Source organism: Neolamprologus multifasciatus, chromosome 20 (assembly GCF_963576455.1).
Source record: "Neolamprologus multifasciatus chromosome 20, fNeoMul1.2, whole genome shotgun sequence".
Taxonomy (NCBI): Eukaryota; Metazoa; Chordata; class Actinopteri; order Cichliformes; family Cichlidae; genus Neolamprologus; species Neolamprologus multifasciatus.
In genome coordinates this window covers 7544596-7568345 of record NC_140458.1, presented here as the reverse complement: position 1 = coordinate 7568345, position 23750 = coordinate 7544596, and the positions used below count along the sequence as shown (strand labels likewise).

The 23750-nt window shown below is 40.9% G+C and overlaps 1 protein-coding gene across 2 annotated transcripts in view; it reads left to right on the top strand.

Annotated features, from left to right (window-relative positions):
• Positions 1 to 23750, top strand: part of plxna2 (plexin A2) — a 173566-nt gene that overhangs the window by 117535 nt on the left and 32281 nt on the right. For both annotated transcript variants that reach the window (XM_085147225.1, XM_085147224.1), the window contains exons 13-17: positions 10802 to 10953; positions 14175 to 14292; positions 15932 to 16068; positions 17218 to 17385; positions 18620 to 18713. In XM_085147225.1, the coding sequence (XP_085003351.1) occupies positions 10802 to 10953; positions 14175 to 14292; positions 15932 to 16068; positions 17218 to 17385; positions 18620 to 18713 (669 nt within the window). The remainder of the gene's footprint in view (positions 1 to 10801; positions 10954 to 14174; positions 14293 to 15931; positions 16069 to 17217; positions 17386 to 18619; positions 18714 to 23750) is intronic.

The window sequence follows — 23750 nt, the reverse complement described above, 5'->3', positions numbered from 1 at the left end:
CTTCTCCAGAGTGTCAAAGTACTTTGCATGGCAAAGTGAAACAGCATTAGGTGGTCATTCTCTGTCACAGTCATGGCTCCTGGTGTCTGTACCATTTACAGAGTCATAATTCCAACGCTGATCTTCCTTGCGCTGTCACTTTTGGAGCTTAGCACGCTCTCTCCATCCCTCGATTTCTGTTCCAACGCGGCTGTAGATTTAAGGCAGAGCACGTCGTACACCTTAGTTGTCTTCCTCAGCGTCAACGACGAAACTCTTTCATTTTATTTTAAGATTTTGCTGTTCAAAATCTCCTCGTGACAATCCTTTGGAAGCCCACTGTCGTTTGTCTGTTGTCCTGCAGATGGTCCCTGCTTCTCACTGGTCCACTTGAAGTGTTGTCTCCTAGTCACAGTTTGCATCTGCGCCTCAGTCAATCCTTCCATATCCCTCATGTCACGGTTCCTGCAATTTAAAAATGAAAACTTCCCCGGAAAAAAACCTCTTTTGCCCTATGTTAGCTTATCACCATTAGACATACACAATAAAGTTGTGCATTGTCTCTTAAAAATTCTCAGGGCTTCTCCCCTGAAGTAGCTTCACTCCAGGCCCTGTTGTAAGAAAAAACATTAGCCAGTGGTGTGTCCTGCTGTAAATCATGTGATTAGATCATATGATTAGCCCTCTGCTGTGGAAAAAGTGATATAGATGTTAGCGCAGCGCGTCTGTATGCACACTTTCTCACAGTGACCTCTGCACTGTAAACAATACAAGGTCATGAATAACACACCGCTGGTAAATTCACAAAGACACAGAAAGTGGCAATTAAAAGGTTAAGTCAGCACGGCTCAAAAGCCCATGCAACCCATTGCTGTCACCTTTCTGCTCCTGTAAAAGAAACATACATATATACATCCACCCTTTTGTCTCTCTGGGTGGAGGTGCAATCTTGCATATTGGTGTCAAGTCAGTCAAGTTTTTGTCAGTCCAGTCAATCCCCGTGTTTATTGCTGATAGCAGAACCTCTTGTGTCGCAATAAGTTTCTACTGCCAGCAATGACGTCATTTCAAAAAGGAAAAAAAAAGAATTTAGACTGGATTACCTCGCTGAATCCTTTTTGCCAGGGACTTGTTTTCTGATTGTCCCAAATAAGTGGCTTTCTCCCGAGCCCATTTTAATTTTGGAGAAGCTCACTTGCGATTGTTCAACATGTTGTGTAGCGCTTTCGTTTCTGATCTTGCAGGCCTGCTTGAAAAAGAGAAAATTGCCAAACAAAAATCTCAGTGCACTGTTAAAAATCAAAAAATATGAAGGCCTAGTTTAGAAGTTGTCTAAGCATACTCTGTTAGAATGATAAAAAAAAATAATAATAATAATTGGCAGGTTCAAAGTGGTACCAAAAGAAAATGCATCAGTAAATCCCCAAAACTTTCATCCACCAGTCACACACCTCACACAACAGCAATATTCTATTAGAAAATGAGTTTTTGTTTTCCCCATGTACCCAGATGTGTGTCATGATAAGACCTCCCTCACACATCAGAAACCAGAAACTCAATAATCTATTAGTCCCCACTCATCTGACCCTCCCGCAGCATTCTGTTCACCGCTGATTCAATCATCCTTCCCCAAAAATAATACTAGTTCACTAGTCTATGTATCACTTCTTAACCTACTAAGCTAACCGGACAAGATGATGGTAACAGAAATGCATGCTTAAAATGCTATTTGGTCTTCATGAGCTTCATTGCATGTGTGTTTGTGTTAGTAGGATTAATGCATTTTCTGTTTGTGTAATTTTTGTGTACCTCTCCTTTTTGCGGTGCTCCAGACACTTTTCAATTCTCCGCGCAAGGCAGTCGTTTTTTCCTTCCCAGTTTTCCTAAACCCAAATTTTATTCCCACACTACAACAGCATTCCTCCATGTTGTCCCCTTCTCCTTTGACTGTGGTCTCATCTCATCTCTCCCCCTTGCAGCAGTCCAGTGAGAGTCAGTTGTCTTTCAGCTTTGTCCTGTTTTCCACGGTCTCATTTTGCCATTTTTGCGCCGAAAGTGGCAAATGTCCAACTCAAGCAGTCTTTTCAAAAGTCCATTCACACACAGTGAAGGTGCAGCTCGTTGGAAATGCACATCCATCCATCCAGTCATGATGATGCCATTTTTCTCCTTGCTGTCGCTGTCTTGCACAGCTGCTGCTGCTGCTGCTGGACCTTTTCTTCACTGCTCAGGATGCTGCTGTGAGCTCTTGAGATCCATCTCGTTGTTCTGGAACTGCATTTCTTGTCTTCAGGGAGAGATTCTTGGAGCTTGTGTTCTCAGGGTGACAAACACGTGGAAGTTAAGCTGTAAAACAATTTAGCCAAAGCTTGGCTTGAGTGTTTCTAATGGTGTTAACCTATAATTTTCTTCCGACTGCTGCATGTGGAAAATTGATCCAGGTCTGTTCTTCACCTGCAAGTGACACACTGAGACATTTTGATCATTCTTCTCATTGCTTAAAACAACACGTCTCCCCTCTCTGGTTCTGAATTCCCTTTTCTTAAAAACCCAGAGAGATTGTAGTTGTTCTACGTTGAAAAACACCAAACCCTCTTCCTATTTTGCTTATTTTTATCAACAATTTTGCTAATTTTGTGTGTGTCCACCCTAGGGGAGCTGGTGGCCTGCAGTACCACCCTCTCCCACTAGTTGAAAACAACTTTTACACACATTTCTACACTCCTCTCTTTTTTTTTTGTTTTTGTTTTTGTTCCCCATTTTCAACATTTTGTAACCCCGTTTCTCACTGTTTTTTTTTTTTTTTTTTTTTTACACACACATCAACGTTTCCCACACAACCATTCTCTGCAATCTTACACACTACACATTTACTCAATTCTTACCACAGTCACGTATTGAGTTTTGTCTCTGGCCGCCTGGTGGAACGTCTGCCGATCTACTGGATCTAGATCCCATTTTACTACACGAGGCGTCCCCCGTGAGGCCCTTGCCTTCTACGGACCAAGGAACGAACACCGCCACTCCGTGCACTATAGTACACGGAAATGGATTCCGACAGTGTACCCGGACCGCCGTTCCTGTGACGTACTTGGACCGAACACAGGTCTGGGCCGGCTTCTCCCCAACAACGTGCGCGAGCCACTGTCCTTGTGATGAGCCGTACCCAACACAAGCCTGGGGCCTCAAACCACCAGGTTTTCCTCCCGGAGACTCGAACTCCGGGGTCGGCCAGCGTTCCCCCCCCTCGGCCAGACAAAAAACTCTCCATGACTGTATACAAGTTAGCTACAACTCACCCATCTGCAGAAGTCCCCTCAAAATCGATGATCTCGGTGGTGACTGAAACACACGTGACTCCTCCATTTCCTTTGCTTCAACAGCTGGTAGGACAAAGGTACCTTTTCCCTCAGGGGTGATCAGCCCGTCCACGGAACCGTTGTTCAGCGACCACACGGACCACCCTGCTCACAGCGCCATTTTGTTGTGGAAGTTTTCCACTTAAATAAAGCCTGCAGACGAGCAGTGAGCGGTAGCTAACATTCTTTTAATTCATGCACACAAAGAACAGACAAGCTTGTGGAGCCCCCATGACCGCGGGACCGACGGTCAGCAGAGTCTCTCTGAGCCAAAGTCAACCTCTCAGTTAAATACCTTCTCCAGGAACAAAAGGCAGTACACAGCTGTTTCACACCTTAAGGTTCACACTCCCTTGCTACTTCCCAGAGTCCTCAAGAGACAAAAGACTGGTCCTCTGGAGTTCCTGTTTCCCCAACATCCTGACTACACCCCCTACCATTTGTCTTAAGTATGAGTGTCAGACATGTTAAAACAATGAAATAATGTGATTAATACCTTAGTGAAAGAAATTCCTCTACAATCGATATGTAATTATCAGCTTCCGTTGCAAGGTGTGTCTTGCATCTTGTCACAGTTCTTTCACTGAGGGTCACGAGGCGCTCAGCTGAGACTGTAGAAGTATACTTAAAATTCAAAGTTAACAGCACAGACAGCTTAAAACGGCTTAATAAGACATTGTCATCTGTGCCAGTGGCAAGGCAGTTACAAAGTGAAAAACCTGTTCTGTATTCTCCAAAGCACATCATGATCACTAAATTGCAGCAGAATAAGAATACACTTGACTCTGGCATGCTGTTTTTTAACATTTAACATTTAAGTTGAAGTGGTAATAGCGGGATTCTTGAAAGATGGATAGGACCTCTGATCAATTTAAATTTTTATCTTGCACAAGATAGAACGAGGTGTTGCATAAGAAGCAGCTGTTCTACTCTACTTTGGTTTTGTGTGGACTCAGAAAGAATGAGAATAAACCTTCAATAGGCTCCCCACTGTGCTTGGCCCACCAAACGCCTGCACATCCTTAAATGTTTGTTGCCTTTCTGTCTGCCTTTTATCTCGCCTTTTCTTTTTCTGTGTTTATCTATCCTTATTTGCTTAAAAGCACAAATTATATGTATGGCTGTTTATGTACCTGTGCGGCTGTATGTGTTATACTCGCAGGTGCTTATTCTTATGAGAGTTCTTTTCATCTTCAGGACTTATCCAAGGGCAAGGACACACAAATACATGCACACGCACACACATGCACGCACAGAAATAGAGCTTGAGATTTGGCTGTCTTTTTGACATCTGCTTTCTCTTTGTGCATAGGCACAGCTCCCTGCTCATAGATTTTAATGTCTTTTGTCCTCACACAAGGTTATTCCAGCCCTTTGAAAGTTTCTTTGGCACCAATAACTGTTAAAAAGGGAATTTGACAAGCAAGTAATCATAGTTTTTTTTTAAAATTATCTTTGCATCCATAACCAAGTGAATGAGCGGTGCTCCTTCTTGTTTTTTCTGTCATGCTGAATTTTCGCAGACATGACTAGAACCCAATAGCTGGATGTCCTCCACATCAGCAAGATCGGGATCATGACCTGGAAGTGCTTATTTGTTTTCCACAAGCAGACCTTTGCTTACTCAAAGCCCCCACTGTCGGTCTGCTGTCACAGAGGAGTCAGGCCAGGAGGGACAGACTATTTAATTAAGCTTGGTAACACACCAGTGCATTGTGGTTAACCTACCAGACCTATCTGCCTCCACATTTATTTATTTAGCTTCTTTTTCCTTCACTACATACCCACATGTAACTCTAGCCAATTATAAACTGAAGCTAACAACTTGGGTAATTGATTTGCTATACTACACGCAAATAATCACGAAAAATAGGCAAGCTGATGAAGTCCGACCAATCTTCTTTTTTCTTTTCCCTGCTGTCTTATACCTCCTCGTTTTTTGTTCTTGTGTCTCTGTGTTTAACTGTTTCTGACTCTTTTTGCCAAATTACATCCATTATGAGTTTGAGACACATCATGCAATGGGACTTGCAATAGTGAAGAGCACAAAAGAAGCAATAAATAAAACATGTAACCAAAAGTAAGCTTAAACATTGAGAACCTTGCATTACTATATCTATACTGCATCCATCAGTTGTCCAATGTTTAAGCAATGATGTCAAAAGCAAATCTGAAAACTACAGAATATAACAAACCGGTTTTGAAATGACACGGCAAGCCAAAGGAAAAAGCTCACAGGGGAAATGACTGGCATAATTATTATTTTTGTGTTATTCTTCAAATAGCACTTCAATCAAAAACCAGTGGTTGACAATATATTACAGAAGCAGAGCTCCACGGTCAGTCTTTCCGTTTAAGTGGAAGAAAAATAAAAAACTACACTTGTGAATGTATGAATGGTTTGGGTGAGGTGAAACAATTCAAGTGAGACAACAAAAGACGGAGGGGGAGATGTAAAGTCATGAAAGGTGGGAAGAACAAAGGAGTCGGGGAGTAGGGGGGGAAGTTTGGGCGTGGGGGCCTCCTGAGGCCAATCTAAAATCAGATCTGTTTATGGCTGTAGGTGGCAAAATCAACTCTGCGTGAGCATGTACTTCAGACAGACACACCTATTTTCTACTCATCATCGGTAGTGAAGCCGGCGCTCATCATTCGTGCGTCGTCCTAGCACCCCCCCCACCCCCCCGCCCCCACCCCCTCCTGTCTCTCAGTGATTACAGTTTCTTTAAGAAGCCGACATCCCCCTGTTGGGCTGAATTTATTAATAAATTTGGTTTTGATTGTATGCACCAAAGCCCCCATCAAGAGCTGATTTGTATACATACTAACACATTAGTAGATGTGCCTTCCACAAGATAGGCCTTTTGAATAATTAATGTTTCTATTAAGTGCCATGGTGCCTCCCACCACGGGCCATTAATATTGAAGAGATGTAAGCCCCTGCTAACAGCAGAGGGAACAACATCAAATGAAGCTGGGAGTTAGATGGGCATATGAAAGGCGTTTCCTCAATACGCTTCGGCCGTGGTTTCTGTATGAGTTAACTGTATAGCAAAGAAGCTCCCCTGCCTCTAGTGACAGTAAATATAAACATCTAGCTATCGCCTTAGGAAACAAAAAAATATGGGATTCCTTTTTTTTCTTTCTTCCTCAAACATGTAAGTGAATGCATGCTTTTTGTTGATATTTTGAACTCCACAGGGATAGCAGGCCTGTCAGCTGTTATCAGACTACAACTGAACTCTGCGTACTGCTGTAACCCCGAGAGTGCTTCTGTACTGTATGGATGCTGACCTTTATTAAACCTGCCAGCTGAAGAATAAAATATTGCTCAGCACCCCACAGATTCACATGCAAACCAGATGATAGGTTACAATTCCCCATTCAAACGCACAGGTCTTGTTTTTTTTTTACATAGTCTTCTTTTGTTTTTTACTTGTTTACAGCTCATTTTCATCGTAACCAATATGTCTTAGCCTATTACAAGACATTCAAGACTCTATAAAGTATTTAGGATGCAGTTTGTTCTGGAACAAGCGATCAGTGGGGTTTTATCAAGCCCATTAAATGCTTCTCACAATTAAATGTGACATGCTAGAATTAGCCTGAGCTAAGAATTAGTCTGAGTGGCAAGACAAAGAGATTATCTACAAGCTTCTAAATGATATCAAAGGTTGTTTAATTTCAAAAGCCAAACATAGAGCTTTGGGAAAAACAGAAATCTCCCACTGTGGTGTTTTTAAGGGCGTAAAAAGATCGTATCCTATATATCTAAGCTTTATTGAAAGTAGATAATAATTAACATACAGTAGATTTTTTTCATATTATAGATTTTAATAGTAAATGAGGTGATTAAATATTATCATTGGTGAATTCCACCGGGCTCGGTCAGCTGCCGTAGTTACAGTGACATGCTTGGCTTGCATAGCCTGAAGGCAGCTCGGTTGGTGTATTGCACTCTGCTCTACGTATTGAGTTTAGCATTGGCTGCATCAGCACATCTTTCCCCGCCATTACTTCAGCTGAATATGTCAGCACCACGCTGACAGACAGCCCCAGGTTATTCACATTGAAGCCCATTTCTCTCTGTCGCCATAGTTTTTTGTTATTTCTCAGAATACCAAGGTGTCTTCTCAAAACTAGCCAGCATTTTTTTTTTCTGGAAATTGATTTCTTGTACATCAGAATGTCTTAATTTGTACTTAAGCCATGCATTTTTATCTCTAATGATTCTAGTGTTTTTTTTTTCATTTATTCTTTTCATGGTCTTTTAGCCAGAGAGAGATACATTATGCCAGAGAGACTGCATGAGTAGGAGCAGGGAGAGTGGCTTGCAAGCTGACTGCCTGTTTGCCGGGAATTACCCTCTATTGACAGTGTGACAATGCCAGGCGGGCAGCAGCACTGCTGCTAAAAGGATTACATAGGGAGCATGGCATGGCAGCACTGGGTGGGAAAAGGGAGCTGGGGCAGAAGGGCGTGTGTGTGCATGACCAGCGACGCTTCCTTTTCCCCTTCTGAAATACAGTTTGGTAAAGCAAAACAAGCAAACTAGAGGAAGAGGAAGATGTGTCACATGGCCTGGGGAGATAAGATGATGGATGGGAAGAAAACAAAGAAGGAGTGATGCAAACAAGATAATTTTGCAGTGAAATATAAACACAAACCTATGCTACCAGATGATAGTATATAATGTTGACTACTTTTATTTGTCTATAAAGACCATTAGAACTAATGTGATTGGCAATCAAATCAGTCTTGTAAACAAGAAAAGATTCTTTGTAGATCTGGTTCCTTTGTGTGTGTTAGAAATGCAGACTCAAAGACAAAGAGCAGAAGTTCTCTTATGCCTCGCAGCCTGGTGCATCTTTGAAGTGATAGTTTTTTCCATGATCCAGATGAATCAAGGCTCTGTCTGCCAGTGGGGAAATGGGTTTTCTGCGTGAACTGGACCATCGTCACGTCCTTCCACTATGGGAAGTGTCCATTTCAGTCTCTAAGTAGAAGGAGGAGGACTCCCAAGCTTTTAGCATGGCCGTCTGTGATACAGCACTGCTGTCCTGTCACCGTCCCTGCCTCACCTGTCACCCGTCTGATGGGACTGAAACGGCGTCCTCTTTCCCCCCCGCTGCTCACCCCATTTTCACTCTTCTTTCTTCCATTCCCTTCCTCTTCGTGCTTTTCCTTTCTTTTTCCCCCCCTCCCTTGTTTTCTCACAGGCCCTCACGTTGCTTATGTAACATCACTAAGTCTACTCGAATAGCTGCTGCCATTGCCTGACATGGATATATTTAGCCATTATGTTCCCCCCTTCTATACCCTGCATGCCCAAGCAGTGCTAAAAGATTCATGTATTCAGGCCCCTCAGGCGTTGCAGTGACACACTTACTTTACATCCAGAGCAATTAATGTCCACTGAATCTAGATTACAATGCCAGCATCCCACACGGAAGCCGCAATGCCCTACTGGGTGTTGGGGGTGGAGATAGAGGGTGTACAGCAAGTCTTAAAGGGTTGCCATCACGTGAGGGTTTGCAGTTCAGTGAGCGGGTACAACTGACTCTTGTTTTTTCCCTTCTGCTTGCATGGTCAGTAATAGCGTATTGATTGTTTACATAGCAGCCCCACACAGCAAAGTGACAGTCTATTCTCCCTGCTGCCCTCCTCTCTTGGTTTTTCTGTATTCCTTTGGTGACTAGGGATGGGTATTGATAAGATTTTCACGATTCCGATTCCATTTTCGATTCTGTTTAACGATTCGATTCTTTATCGATTCTCTTATCGATTATTTTTTTTTAAAAAAAGGAGAACACTAAGGTCAATTAGCTTAGATCTTTGTTTTATATCTTCTCTTTGAACAAGATAGAAATTTAAGAGTAACATGGCCTTACAAACCCAACAGTGAGATCTTAACAGATCCAACCTACGGCTCTTCAATGGGGTGTCACAGGGTCCCCAGGAAAAAAAATTGTGAATGTAAAATAATAAAATAAATATTCTTGTGTAGCAATTACACAAGAATATCCAGTAATGTCCCTGCCTACAATTAAACACATTCACTTACCGAAAATCGGGGGCATCTGCTGTGGCAAATGGGTGCAAGCCTTTTACCACAAACTTAGTCACTGCTCGGTGACATTCGTCTATCCTAGCCTGAAAGGATACGCTACCGGTAGACTGTAGCAAGAACTGCCAGCATCTGAGCCAGACTCTGTCTGTCTCTCTCATCATGGTCATCTAAATGCACAGTAATGGCAGGTTTGTAATAAGGCAGATCGCGCTAACATAATATGCACTGTTAGTTGATTATTTACCTGCCGCATTAACGGGAGAGGACGTGCAAACGTTACCGCTGCTGCTGGGTTGAGATTCACGAGTCCGGAGCGGAATTAAAAACACGACATTCATTTAAGGTCATCGCGTGTTTTGTGAGCAAATGCTTTTGCATATTCGTAGTGTTTCCTCCCTTAAATGAAATATCTACTTTGCAAGTATTGCAAGTTGCCCTGTTGTCATCCGTTCTCGTAAAGTATAACCAAACTTTTTAGCGTTTGAGCCGCCATGTTTCCTGCCAGGTAAATGACGCTCCGCAACGTGGTGACGTCATTCGGGGCGACTGGAATCGATAAGGGAATCGTTTGCAAAAATGGCAAACGATTCCAAGGAATTGAAACAGTGGGAACCGGTTCTCAACAAGAACCGGTTTTCGATACCCATCCCTATTGGTGACTGCACAGTATTGCCTATTCTCTTGATTTTTTTTTTAACCTTTTTTCCATTTCACTCTGTGTTCTCGTTTTTGTTTTTACTCCTCCTCCTTATCTCGTCCTCTTGTGTTTAAATGGCTGTGTGATGGCCAGGTTGGTGCCTCAACAGGACTCTGCAGCACAGAAGGCACTGTGCCACCCTGTGCCAAGGTCATGCTGGGCAGCCATATTGCATTTTATGAGTAGGTGGTCTTCGCTAATCATTATTATCCCCCCTTGTTAGATTTAACATCCATGTTAAGCAGGGTAGATTCTGAGCAGGTGGCTTTGCTGAGTGTTAAAAACAGTTTCGTCTTTATCCCAAAGTTCCTTTTTTTAAAAAAAAGATTTGCTGTTGCAGGAGAACGAAATTGCAAAAGAAAAAAAAACTTTGTATTCACTGGTGATTATGCATGCATGGTGTGTGGATGGGTATAATACCACATTTTAACAAGAAGAGCTGCAAAACAAGTGTCATTAGGTGCTGTTGTGATTAGAAGTTGCTCTTGGCACAGTGACTCATGGCATGTTCTGACATTTTGTGGATGTAGGACTGGGGAGTACACTTAATTGCTTTTACAGCCACCTGGACCAAAAGAGCATATTTACCCTTGAGCACATACAGAAACCTGTACGCATTTATGCGTTTCTATAAACCCGCCGCATCCCTGAAGACAAAAACATCATTTGACGTCTAGTTTCTCTCCAACGTTATAGGTGACCCCAGTGGCTGGACCCCCAGAGGGAGGCACCCGGGTGACCATCCATGGCACAAACCTTGGTCTGGCTTTCTCAGATATGGTCGGCAATGTAGAGGTGGCAGGAGTGAGGTGTACCCCTGTAGAGGATGGCTACATCATTGCTGAACAGTAAGTGATCCAAACAGGAATGATCATTTCAAAACTATTGCTAATACTTATTATTGATGGATAACTGCACAACATTTAATTACAGACAAACACAATTATTCCTTCAAGTTAACTGAAAACATGATGTTTCTTCCAACCAACCCTCCCAGTTTATAAGCAGATCTCATTTGCAGAAAGTGTATATGTACATTGTATGTAATAACAGTTATTTATAGGAATTGCTGCGAATTGTGTGGCCATATGCCCTCTCACTTGCTAACAGTAGCAAAATATTCTAAATGGACTATATTTGCTGTTCCTGTAAGTGTATAAAAATAGGAAAAAAAAAAAAAAAAAATGACAGAGTGACCGAAGTTTTAAGTATTTATTCAGTAACTTAAAAAAATTATTTATATTATAATTTATTTCAAGTTCTTTTATTTAATTAATATTGAACAATGCATAGGGATGCATTCAATCTGTTATTAACTCTCATAATAGCATGTATCTAGCCTTAGGTTTTGATACATTATTTATGTGCTGTAAAAGCTAATAAGCTCTAAACTATACATGTGTGTTGCACAATCTCCCGCTTTAATGAAGACTGGAGCAGGTCCAAACAGTCTGGTCTTGACATTGCTGTTTTCCCCCCCTGCAGCACAGTAGCCCAGTTCTCTCTATGTAGCTCATCTAGTCAGCAACAATCCCATAACAGCTGTGTGTGTTTACTTGTGTTTACCTCCTTAATTGTCCCATGCTGTGTGTACATCATGGTAAAGTCTGTCCCGTTCACCCTGAACTAATGAAACGTGGCCCATGCTTCCCAACTTGTCCACCACCCCCTTGGCGAGACACACAAACGTGTGTAGACTTAAAGACCCAGTGCCTCATGGTTGTTTAATCTCAGGTTGTGTGAGCCCTCCCAAGATAGATGTATGTATAGATAGTGTGTTAGTTTACCCTAAAAATATATATTTACATATTTAGACTAGGGTTAGGTTCAGTTGCCTTTGGGAATTGAGCTTCATTGTTGAGGGAAAGGCGATACTTCATTATAAAAAAAACTATTCTGTTATGATTTTTAAGCATTTTATGCAGAAGGAACAAAAATACACATTATGGAGCAATTACAGGTTAGATAATTGTACCACGGAAAATCAATAGGATCTGAGGAATAGTCTATTAAAATAGTACAACATTGCTATTGTAACCTTTATTATTGGACCCTTCAGCCACCACAGCTCCCTAGAAATTTTATTATAATATTTATAGTTTTCTTTAGGAGAGACAGGTACTCAGAAATAATTGGCTTTTCTTTCAGTTAAAGTGAAATTCTCTCTCTACTGACTTTAAATCAGCAAGAAAATGGTGTTAAGAATGAAATGTATAGCAATTCACTAAAAAAGATGACAGGCATAAACCCACATGTGAATGAACCCACACATCAACACGCATGCAGCCTATCACTGTCATGGTTCTCAGAGGAGCCTTTAACCCTAATTTTTTCTTTGACCTACTTGTGCCCTCAGAAAGAGAACAGCGAAGCGCGATGCCATTGCTATAAGTCGCATAGTTTCACTTCTGCATGGTGTTACAAAGACATATCTCGCAGTCACATGTGCACAGTTGCTACTACTGTTTACTGTGATACGGTAATAAAGTAGTAAAGCTATAACAGCTCACATGGCATAGAGTATTTCTGTGGTTCCTTGCCCTGCATTGAGTAGCTGTATAGCTGTAATTAAAATCCACTTGGCTGTAGGAGACACTTTGTGTGCAGCACACTGATCTGACAGCACTTTAATGCGATTGGGGACAAGCTGGGGAATTCATTTATATGGCGAGTAAAGAAAAAAAATTTACTGTGCAAAATTAAAAAACTAACCTATAACCTCTTAAGTCCAACTTTGAAGGAGATGAAGTCGTCCAGATGATATACTGACTTTTATTCAGCACCTTTGGATTGTATTTTGCCTCTAGGTTCATTATGCGCATGTCCTCAGCTGACTGTTGGTGTTTGTTTTGAGTCTTAATTCAGCCATCAGCCACCCTATGATGGACTGGACTGTACAAAAAAACATACATATTTATGTGTCTTTTATGTTACTACTTCAGAGGTGTGTGTGAAAGCCACTCCTGCTTTGAAGAAAAAGTCTGAACATTTGTTTTTTTCCTTTTTTCCAGCTGTCAAAAAGTACTTTTTTAAGGGCTGAGACTATTCTGCAGCATTTTTTGTTGTAGATTCCAAACTGAAACCTTATTTGGATGAATAAATTTTAAAAGTAACCTGCAAGTATGCTTGTTTTTTAGCAGACTTAATTGCGAAGATCCACAGAGAAAATGAATGATAAATTTAAAAAAAACAACAACACAAAAAACCCAACTTATTATCATAAATCTGCAACTTTGCAAATGGCCAGTGCAGTTTTGCTTTCAGGTAGGAAGCAAGCGAGTCTCTGTTTCTGTGAGGTGCAGTAAGAGGGTATTATTAGGTTTGTCAGCAAGTAAATCCTCCTTTAGCTACACTCGTCCACATAGCTCATCCAACAAAGCTCTCAAAGTCATTTGTTGTAATTCAGATGATCAGTGCTGGAGAAACAATACATCTGCTCTGCTTCATCAGCTCCGCTCCTACCTGCCCCTGCCATCTGCTCCCCCACATATTCCATCTCTCTTTCCACACTGTGATTGCTTCTTGTACTTTATTACTCCCTGGCACCAGCGATCAATAGACGCTCTCATTTTATTATGTCATTCGATCTAGTCACCTGCAGTGCTGGGAGATACCTGATCACATGATATGATGGAACGGTATTGATCTTGCTGCATGATTAACATTAGTCTTGCTGTACTGGCACAGCACCACCACTGTTGGGGGGGGGGGGGGGCTAGCTGTTAGTGGGAAATTTACTACATTCAGGTGCAGCGTGCTGGAGTGCCAAAAGAGGAGCAGACATGCTCTCATTTAAAGATTGTCATCGATGTCTGACTGTGTCATGTAATGAAATGAATGAAACTACAAAAAATATTGTAATTAGAGCAGAAGATATATCAATATCAAGCAGCGAAGTGCTTTGAATATTCTTTTCTACAACGTTGCTTAAGCATTAAATCATGAAGACCATGTTTAAGTTTGATGTTACTTTTGTTTAAAAAAATTGAATTCCCGCTTCAAGTATGGGAGTATACTTCTGTTCCTGAAGTCATTTTTATTGGAAACTCATTTTAACTGTCTTTTGCAGGATCGTATGTGAGATGGATATGGCCCATGCGGACAGTATGCCGGGTCCAGTACAGCTCTGTGTCGGAGAGTGCAAACCAGAACTCCGGGCTCGTTCCTCACAGCTCTACTCCTTTGTGGTATGAGTGTAATTAAACTCCATTTGTATTGTATTCTGAAATAACACTTGTGATCTAGTCAGTATATGGCTACAAAAAGAATCTATGTACAACTAACTAAATATATAGGCTACTTTAGCTTTTTTTTCTAAGTTGATTCATTCTTACAAATTATTTTTATGGGCTACAGGCAAACATTAATGTTGGAATTGCTGTGCATAACAGCAATGTAATTAGGCAGACTAAGGCATGCTTGTTATTTCAGAAATGGCATTGATATAACAGGGCTTTCAAGGGGTTCACAAGAATGATCTCTTCATGTGTTTACTTGTAGATATTTGCTTTATTTGTGAAAATATCATGTAGTTAATATTGTCTCATATACTAATGCAGTTCAATATAATATTTCTATTTTAAAATGTATTAGCTATTATTTCAGCTACTAGAAGTAGTTGATTTTTGTATGTCTGTCCTGTGTAACTGAGAGCCATAAGAGCATTTTAGATTAATTTAAACCGATTAATTATTAAAAAAAAAAATCACACCATGAACAATTGTTAGCTAACAGTGACGTTAGCTATAGAGACCATTTGTTCAAGTGTTTCTATCAAAAGCCCACATGGTAGCTAGCAAAACTGGCTATTTCCAGCTTTTATGTACAGTCTGTGTGTACTTGCCATCCTCACACACTCGCACACATTTCCTTTTCTCAGATATCTGCTGTCTACCTGACCTGCACCTAACAGTTAATCTGCTTTCTCATTAGCACTCTCTCACACCTTCACAATTAACACTCTTTTAACTATTAACAGCACTCAGTAATTACTGCTGTTGTTTTCAGAGTACCTGCACTATCCTGCATGCTGGATGTCACACGTCGCTGTCAGTTTTGAGTTTTGTCAGCATGATGCTCTTGGCTCGGTAACACACGCTTGGCCACTTTTTCCTCACCAGTGATACGGCTGCTACTCTGGGAAGCAGTGGAATTCCTCTGAGATTACTTCACAGAGCTTAGAATTGGCAACGCTTACGATTCCCTTGTATTGCAGTGCACCTAAAAAAGACTGCATCATCACAGGAGCATTCTTCAGACAAGACATATTCCCTACGTGACCTTGTAGACAAAGGGACATTGTAAATGACAGTGTGCATTTAGTCGCTTTTAAAATGGTTGTTTTATGTTCGTTCAGATACAGGTGTGTGCACACAGATGCTTTTATGTGTGTACGTGTGTTCCTGTGTATGTGTGCTGTCTGCTTGAATATTACTCCATCTGTCTGTGTGACAGCATGCTGGCTGCACGCCGCTGAAAGCATTTGTTATTTTCAGATTGTCTTTAAAAAAGCTTCACTCAGATACAACCCAGCAATGCAGGGCACGCAGTAGTGGAATCTATAAGAGGACACTAAGGCTTTATTGTACTGCAGTTCACTGCCATCACCCTGACAATGTGAATAATTGTAATTTGCTGGAAATTAGTGATAACACTGAGTGTTACAACAGAGATGCTCCCCTGCTTACTGTAAAACGCATCTATCTTTTAATGTCTGCTGGTCTCGTGTCATTTCTTCCTGTTCCGTTCCCTCATTTTAAATGACTCTGACAGTCTGTCTTAATGTCTCTCTTTCTGCATCTGTGGTTTTTTGTTTCGTTTTTTTAGACTCCAACCGTCACAGGCCTGTCCCCTACAAGAGGTCCAGAGTCTGGGGGCACTAAAGTAACTATAATGGGAGAAAACCTCGGTGCCGGCAGCAGTGTCAACGTCAAGTTTGGAAACCAGACATGCGAGTTCTTTGGGTGAGATCTTAATCTCCAACATAATTGTCCTGCGTATGTGCTGCTACAGAGTCTGCAGAATGAGGGAATGCACATCATGGTGGAAACACTAAACGTTTGTGTTGATATTGTGGAGTTAAACTAATCCAGTCACCATAAATGCCATGAATTTCCACACATAGCACAAATAGCAGTTTCTCATAGTATAAAAATGATTTGAATTAGTTTAGCTAAGTTTTTGCCCTCCAGCATAACTGTCAGAAAATGTTGGCTATATGGCATGCTATTAGCAATTTTTAAGAGTAAATAAATAAATAAAACAACAGCTTGTGCTGTCAAGATAGTGATTTATTCACATTAAATAAGCAGCATTTCTATGTCTTTATTCTTTTGTTTTGGTTTTTTTTTCCTTTGATATTATACTGCGAATACCCCCCAAGGGGAACCTCTTTATACCTTTGTTGAAACTTGTGTAAATTCTAATAAGGTTTTGATGACCTACTGCATCAAACCGTGTAATAATATCTTCCCTTTTTTTTTTATCTAGCCCCATCCTTCTCATTCTCTTCATTCTCCCATTCCTAATTAGTTTATCTGTTCTCCCCCATCCCTCAAATTTTTTAATTCTCAGTCTCACAAGTTGCTTCCATTTCTCTACACCCATCCCTCCTGCCGTCTTTTAGTTACTCGTACATGCCCTCTTTCTGATTTCCACTCCTGGAGGCACCTATTTTAAGCCCCGCCACAGTATTCTGACTGTAATGTTGTAAGGTTGAGGAGTCAAGTAAACTTTAATGAGATATGGGGCTAATTACAGCTTCTCCACTGTATTCCTGTCATGGGAGAAAGAGGTAGATGTGGGGCTGTTCTACTACAAGCACTCTACTAATGAATTTGGACAAATTCTGAGGGTTTGTGTGTAGATCACAAAGTCTTGTACAGGGAGGAGAAAGCATGTTTTAGAAGGATGTATGAGAGCTGAAAGTAATGACTGCATGTTAAATGGGCACTGAGTGCACCTGTTCGTCATGTTTTGAGTGGGATAATTACAGAACAGGTCTCACAGAAAAAAATAGTATGTTTTTTTGCTCATATAAATCAAGTTTGTGTCTTCTCATATTCATTAGTTTTGCTACAGATTTATAGAGGTATTCTTATTTTTTTGTGCAGAAGGACAAAGACAGAGATAGTGTGCTACTCTGCCCCTTCTCTGTCTGGAGTCGGCCCAGTTCAGATCAGCGTCAGCGTCGATCGTGCCCAAATCAGAGAGAGCCTCACCTTTGAGTACACAGAGGACCCTACTGTACAGCGCATTGAACCAGACTGGAGCATTGCAAGGTATGCACATTCCTCAGATTGTATGTATGAGAGTTTTATTCGCGTCCTCAGCTACCAGTCTTGAGCTTTTGACACGTAGACAAGAATTTCCCAATCCAAAGCTTTAGAGCCGATCAGTCCAAGCCAGCAACAATAAACAGACGAGTCAATATTGCATTTTCAATTACTGTTCGGTTCTTTTCCAATTAGTCTGGAATTGATAGAAGAACTGAAGCTCACTGATTGGAGAGGATGGGCACTTTTGAGACTGAGATTCTCCTACTGAATGCAGTGTCGATCCATGTGTTGAACGTCTTTTTGGCAGATAGATACACAGACACAGAAGACTACTAATTAAAAGGAGGAGAGGGATGAAGATGAAACAATGGCATAACAGAACAATGTGCTATCAGAGGTGTGAGTCCACAACAGATGGCGTGAGCTTAGAGATGGAGAGTATGGTACACTGCAGCAAAATCGTGACAACACAAAGGGAATAGGAGGAATAACGAAGGGAGAAACTGATAGGAACCACATATCTGTTTTGCTTTCTTTGTGTTTCGGAAGAGAAAATAAATTAAATTTCCATCTAATTCCATTTTAAATTACACAGTGTGAACTGATTTTCAATGTCTCAAAAATTGGAGCTCAAATTGTGTAGAAAGACAGAAAGAAAAGCGAGCACAGAGCAGTTATTTTACATAGTTGCTGAGTGTATAATCTATGGATGCCACGGACAGCACACGGTCTGTCCACAGTAACTCAGTACTGGTACAGTGATCTTTACCCTAAACCTTTATTCAGCAAACCACATTGACAAGTGCAACAGAAAAACCATCTTTAACAAATCCAACCAGCTACAGGAGGGCTGGGAATTCAGCAATTTTCCACCTCCTCTGTTTATGCATATTAATATATTTGAGCTGTCTGTTTTTTTTATTTATTTTTTGCACTACTTGATTGTGATTAGTACAAACATAAAAATGCATCTCTAATCACCATCTTCCATGGGCTGTTTTGTCCCAAATTAACCTTAAAATGGCTTTTGATATGAAGCTTTTTGTTCCCCAAGTGATGGGGAACACTTTGAAGAAACAGATCAGAGTTAGAAAGTTTACAATAGGCTTTGGACTTCTGCGGGTCTTTTTCTCAGATATTCTCTTTCTTAGTCTGCACAAAATGAAAGTCGGATCTGACAAACATGATTATAAAAACTCCTGTAATAAATTTTGTCTAACTTCTTCCATTTATTCAGCGGTCACACACCCCTGATGGTGACAGGAACTAATCTGGATGTGGTTCAAGAGCCCCGGATCAGAGTGAAATACGCCGGCCGAGAGTCTGTCAATGTAAGAATCCCTCACTACTAATCTGTTTTCAACCACAAAGTCTCTGCTGTATGTGTAGTAGAAATCTTCTACTGTACTACTTCCAGCTTGCCATGCTATATAAGCAGCTAAGTGACATTTACTTCAGGTAAAACGGTCCTTAACAGGCCCTCTAGCCCTCTACGTTCTCTGATTTATGCTTGATCCCAGTCTTCTTGACCCCAGAGCATATAAATATTGCAGCTGTTGGTGAGAGTGATCCACATGCACTATTTAATATAGAGTTTACTTAAATTTTTTTTGACCATCTCACCTCCCACCTACTTGGTGTTTTATTTACACTGCTCTCCTGACTCCCAAATACCATTTTCACTTGTTTGAGAAAAGATAAAAAGAGGCAGAAGTTGACCAAGACTGTAAAAGGTTCAGTGGGGAAAATGTTAGAGGTGTGCATCACTGGAGGCGAGAAGGCTCATAATGACTTTCAATGGAAGATTAACTGCAGTCAGAAGTCTTTGGTCAGCATAAAGACCGCTTGTATAATCAAAGACTTGTCTGAAGGAAATCGTTACAAATTGCATTTGAGCCCCTGTCCTGGGGGTCCTTGTTTAATTAAGAGGATGGGATTTCCTCTCTGTGGTCTGCTATAAGGTGGAGAGGGCAGATGAATACGATAAAGGGGAGTTTGAGGAACAGAGAGTAGTGAGCCCAGTATTGTGTATCTGTTTAGTTTCTGTGCGCCTTTTGTAAAATCAATTTTCACACATGCACTATGGCCCTGACCCACGCTGCACATTACCGAGAAGGGATGTAAGTAAGAACACAAATGCTGAAATCGTTGGGGGTAATTAGGTCCATGTAATGGCTAATTCTGGTGTAAAAATAGAGCAGTCAATTTTTGAGAATTCACAGTGAGTGAGTGGGCATCGTGTATCCTGCCTCTAGATTGGCATCATCCCGTGGCAGCATGGTAGCTCAGTGGTTAGCATTTGCTTGCTTCACCGCATGAGATTTTTTGATCTCAAGACATTTCCTGATGCCGCCAGTGAAAACACAATCTGTACTTGCTCTGTGCTAATGCAACACGGCCTAAGATTCTCAAAAACTAACATCTAACTGTGGATAATTGCCAGAATGTGTGGCGTGAGTTCTGGTTTGCAAGACAACATCAGAAGACTTGACAAATACACACTATACATTTTGTGATATATGGGGAAAAAAACACACTAGTTTGGAAATATTTCAGTCTCACACCTTAAATTTTCAATATATACAATGTTTAAAAACATCATAAAATAGAATTTCATATTGATGCAGGGATGCACAAAACCATCCTCAAAGCTATCCTTCACATACACAATTCCCTATAGATTTTCTCTCATTGCATTACCAACTTACTGCCTCTAAATTAGCCGTCTAAAATTGGCCTTAAGTGTCTCTCTTGCTTAATGTTCCGAGGTTTCTGAGCTCCAGGATCCTCGTGCGAGATACTGACATGCAGACCTTATGTGAAGTAAAAGACACATAAAACACTGTTTTTATATCTGGAGGAGAGAAAAACACTTGATGAGTGAGACAGAGAAAATCTGGTGAAATGGAATTTGACTTGTGTGTGGGTGCCGTAGTGTCTGATATGTCAGTTTCCAAATCTTTGAAAGCGAGTTGTTCATCTCCACCCTGCCTCGTCTCATCCAACTCCCCACCTAGTGCCTCGCAATAGACGACCGTGTCACCGTCTTGACTGCCCCCACAGCCACAGAGAATGAATTTCTATTAAATGCTAAGGTTACAATTACCTATCCTTCATCCCACCCTCCCAGGCCCTTCTACCCCTTTCCCTTTTTGTCACGGGAGGAAGGCAAACAGCACAGAAGCCTATAGCAATAAGAGCTGCTGTCTGTCAGCCAGCCTTCAAATGATCACCTGTCTTCCACTAAATTGCTTCTCTTCTCTCCCTCCCTTGTGTCACCTGCATAGATTCACAAAGAAACCAGGAAAGAGGAAAAAAGACAATTTTCTTTGTGAAATGCTCTGTATCTGTCACTGGATTCACAATTGAAACATTTATCATGATCTTGATTAAAGCTAAAAGGGTTATTTCCCAGCTCTAGAATATTTCCCTGTCCCATACTTTAGATGCCTGGACTGAGTGTCGGGCTTTGGCATGTCAGGTACATTTACGGTTACAACTGAACATAAAAGGTGTTCAGCATGGGTGATTGCTCTGCCTGATTGCGAGAGGAGGCTGCAGATCACTGCATAATTAAATTCACATTTTTAGAATTATTTTGTATATTAAGCTATAGAAATTATGTATCCTATAATGCTATACGTGATTTTAACAGTATTAGCAGCTGATTATTGATCGATATTTAGGGCATTATAAATGTCCAAAGTCTCAAAGGCTAGCACTGCGTCCATGGTGGCATTTCTTCTGTGTACTTCTGTAACTAGCTTCAAACAAAACAAAAACCTTTCACCATATGAAACAGTGCTTATGGGATAAATTGGTTTCTGGCTCCACTAGCTAACAGCCACACAGATCTTGGATAGATTGATTAGAGCTGAAGTTAGACTTAATGCCAGTATTAGCAGTTGGTTGGAACAGCGGGCAGGCAGGAAAATAGACATAGTGTAGGAGTAACCAAGAGAACAGCAGAATAACCAGTGACTAGCTATCACACGTTAGCCTTCAGATGACCTTTGACTCTGTGAAGCCATCGCATTTTTTCCATCTCTACAGTCAGCCAGTCGTATCTTCGCTGGCTCTCACTCTCTCTCTCACCACTACCCTGGCCAGAGACCTTTGAATGATTGAGTGGGCTGTATCCACACAGTAGATCATGGTAATATATTCAGCCAGAGGGGTTGGAGTGTTACTGCCTTAAAACACCCTGGCTCTATCCAACAGTAGAGAAAGAAGACAAATGAGACCGAGATTCCAATTATTTTCTCTTTCTGTTGACCTCAATTCACTTTATCAATGCTGTAAATCTTGTAGCTTCTTTTGCCACATGGCCTACAGGAAGAGATGTACATTTGTATTTGACAATTAATTGTAAAGTTTTACTGTTATGACTGAAGCAATCATTGATGAGACGTAGATGGAGTGTAGGAAAGCTTGTAATTCAGAATTTGGGACATATCTAATATCCAGATCTGCTAAAAGGCAGAAATACTGCAAAAGTGTCATGTTGCCCTACTCAGAGGGGAACCAAAGTATCATTTTTTTAAATAATCTCGCATTGCCCCATTTACCCATCGCTACAGTACTCACCCATCACTTTGGATTTGGATGTTACGCTCACTGAAAAACATCTGACATTATAGGAGCAGTTTCCTGGCAGGATTTGGTGAAAGAAAAGATTTAAGAAAGAGAGCGAGAGAGCATAATAGGAAAGTGAGGACAGTGCAAAAAAAGCCCACAGTATCCATCCACGGCAGAGCAGATGGTAGTCAGAGCGTTAGTTGACTTGCAAATGCCTTGCTGTTCCATCCCAGGAGTCATAAGGATCGCGTTGGCCCATATGGACCTGTCTATACTGTGTAACGTGTCATTATGCTAACATTAAGAAAGCAGTCTATATCAACTAAACTTGAAGTCTTCTGTCCAATCAACCTTTAATCCTGATTTAAAAACAGAACATACTGTTTTCATTTGTTAATTTGACCTATTTCACTCTGTGATCATATGGGCTTACACGTTAAACAGCCAGGATGACCACATTGAAAGCTCGATGGCTCAGCAGTACAAATATGAGTGGATAAAATTAATTTGTTCTATTCATATAGCACCGTATTTGCTCTGTAATCACTCAGAATCTTTTGAGTCTCTGAGTGGTACCATTCACACAGTTCTCTTCCTGCTGGCTTGTATTTGTGGACGTGGAACTATGCTGTGCAGATTTTAATAGTTAATTCGAGCTCACTTTGAAGTGACATTTCTGCACGATAAAGCATCTGAAAAAAATTAATTCTGATTTCTTTTTTTATGCTTTAACTTTTTAGTTGTTAATGGGATTTCACAGAACCTAAAGTTAGTGAAAGTACGTCATGTGTCCTATCTGGCCTTGCTATCTATTTTCATGAGCTTATCTTTCTGCAAAGCTAATGCACTGCTACTGTGCTTTGTAAAATATAGAAATTAAAAAAAAATTGACAAAACCTAAGAACAGTTTCTCACACACACACACACACACACACACACACACACACACACACACACACACACACACATGCACACAGAGCTATATTCCAGATATGTTGCTAAGACTGTTGCATCATCACCCAGGTTTTGCAGCAAGTGCAGATTTCCAGGCAGCTAGTCAGTCATTTATACATTCGCACAACTGATTTAAAATACATCAACAAATATCAAGTCCCTTTTCAATTAAAAGCAGCAAACATTAACTTTTTAAAATGTGACAGTTTTTGCCGCTTTCACTTTTTATTATTCTATCGTTTATTGCTGCAAACCGAAGACATTTGGTTTAAACTATTCATCAGAAAATGTCACTTTTCATTGCGCTCAACTTCTGAGAGTCATTTGTATCATTTTCTGACTTTAGATAGGCTAAATGATAAAAAGAGATAATCAATTATTTGAATCCTTAGTTGCATTTTTAGGCACGGTGTGTGAAAAAGTTGTATCTGAATTTATTTTAAGAATGAGATTCAAGGCTACATAGTGAACACAATCTTCAGTCTATTTCCGAGGGCAAACTAAATAAAGATGCCAGTCCCTTCTTCCACCTCTGCAATCACACTCCTGCAACTTAGCTTGCACCATGCTGGCAAAATCCAATTGGTGTACCCTACACAGAATGAGTTTGCATCGATCTTTCTGGCTTTCTCTGGAGCACCAGACAACAGGTAGGAGGCGTGGTACTCGCTAGCGTTCACCACCTTTGATGATATTTACCTCTAATTAAGTTTCTTCCCTAGAGAGAGAGCTGGGAGGGAGTGAAAGGAGATAAAAACCTCTCGGAGCAGAGTGCTGTGCAGCAATCAATCCTCTCTCCCCTTCCCTCTAGAGCTGAGACGGGGAGGATGGATGGA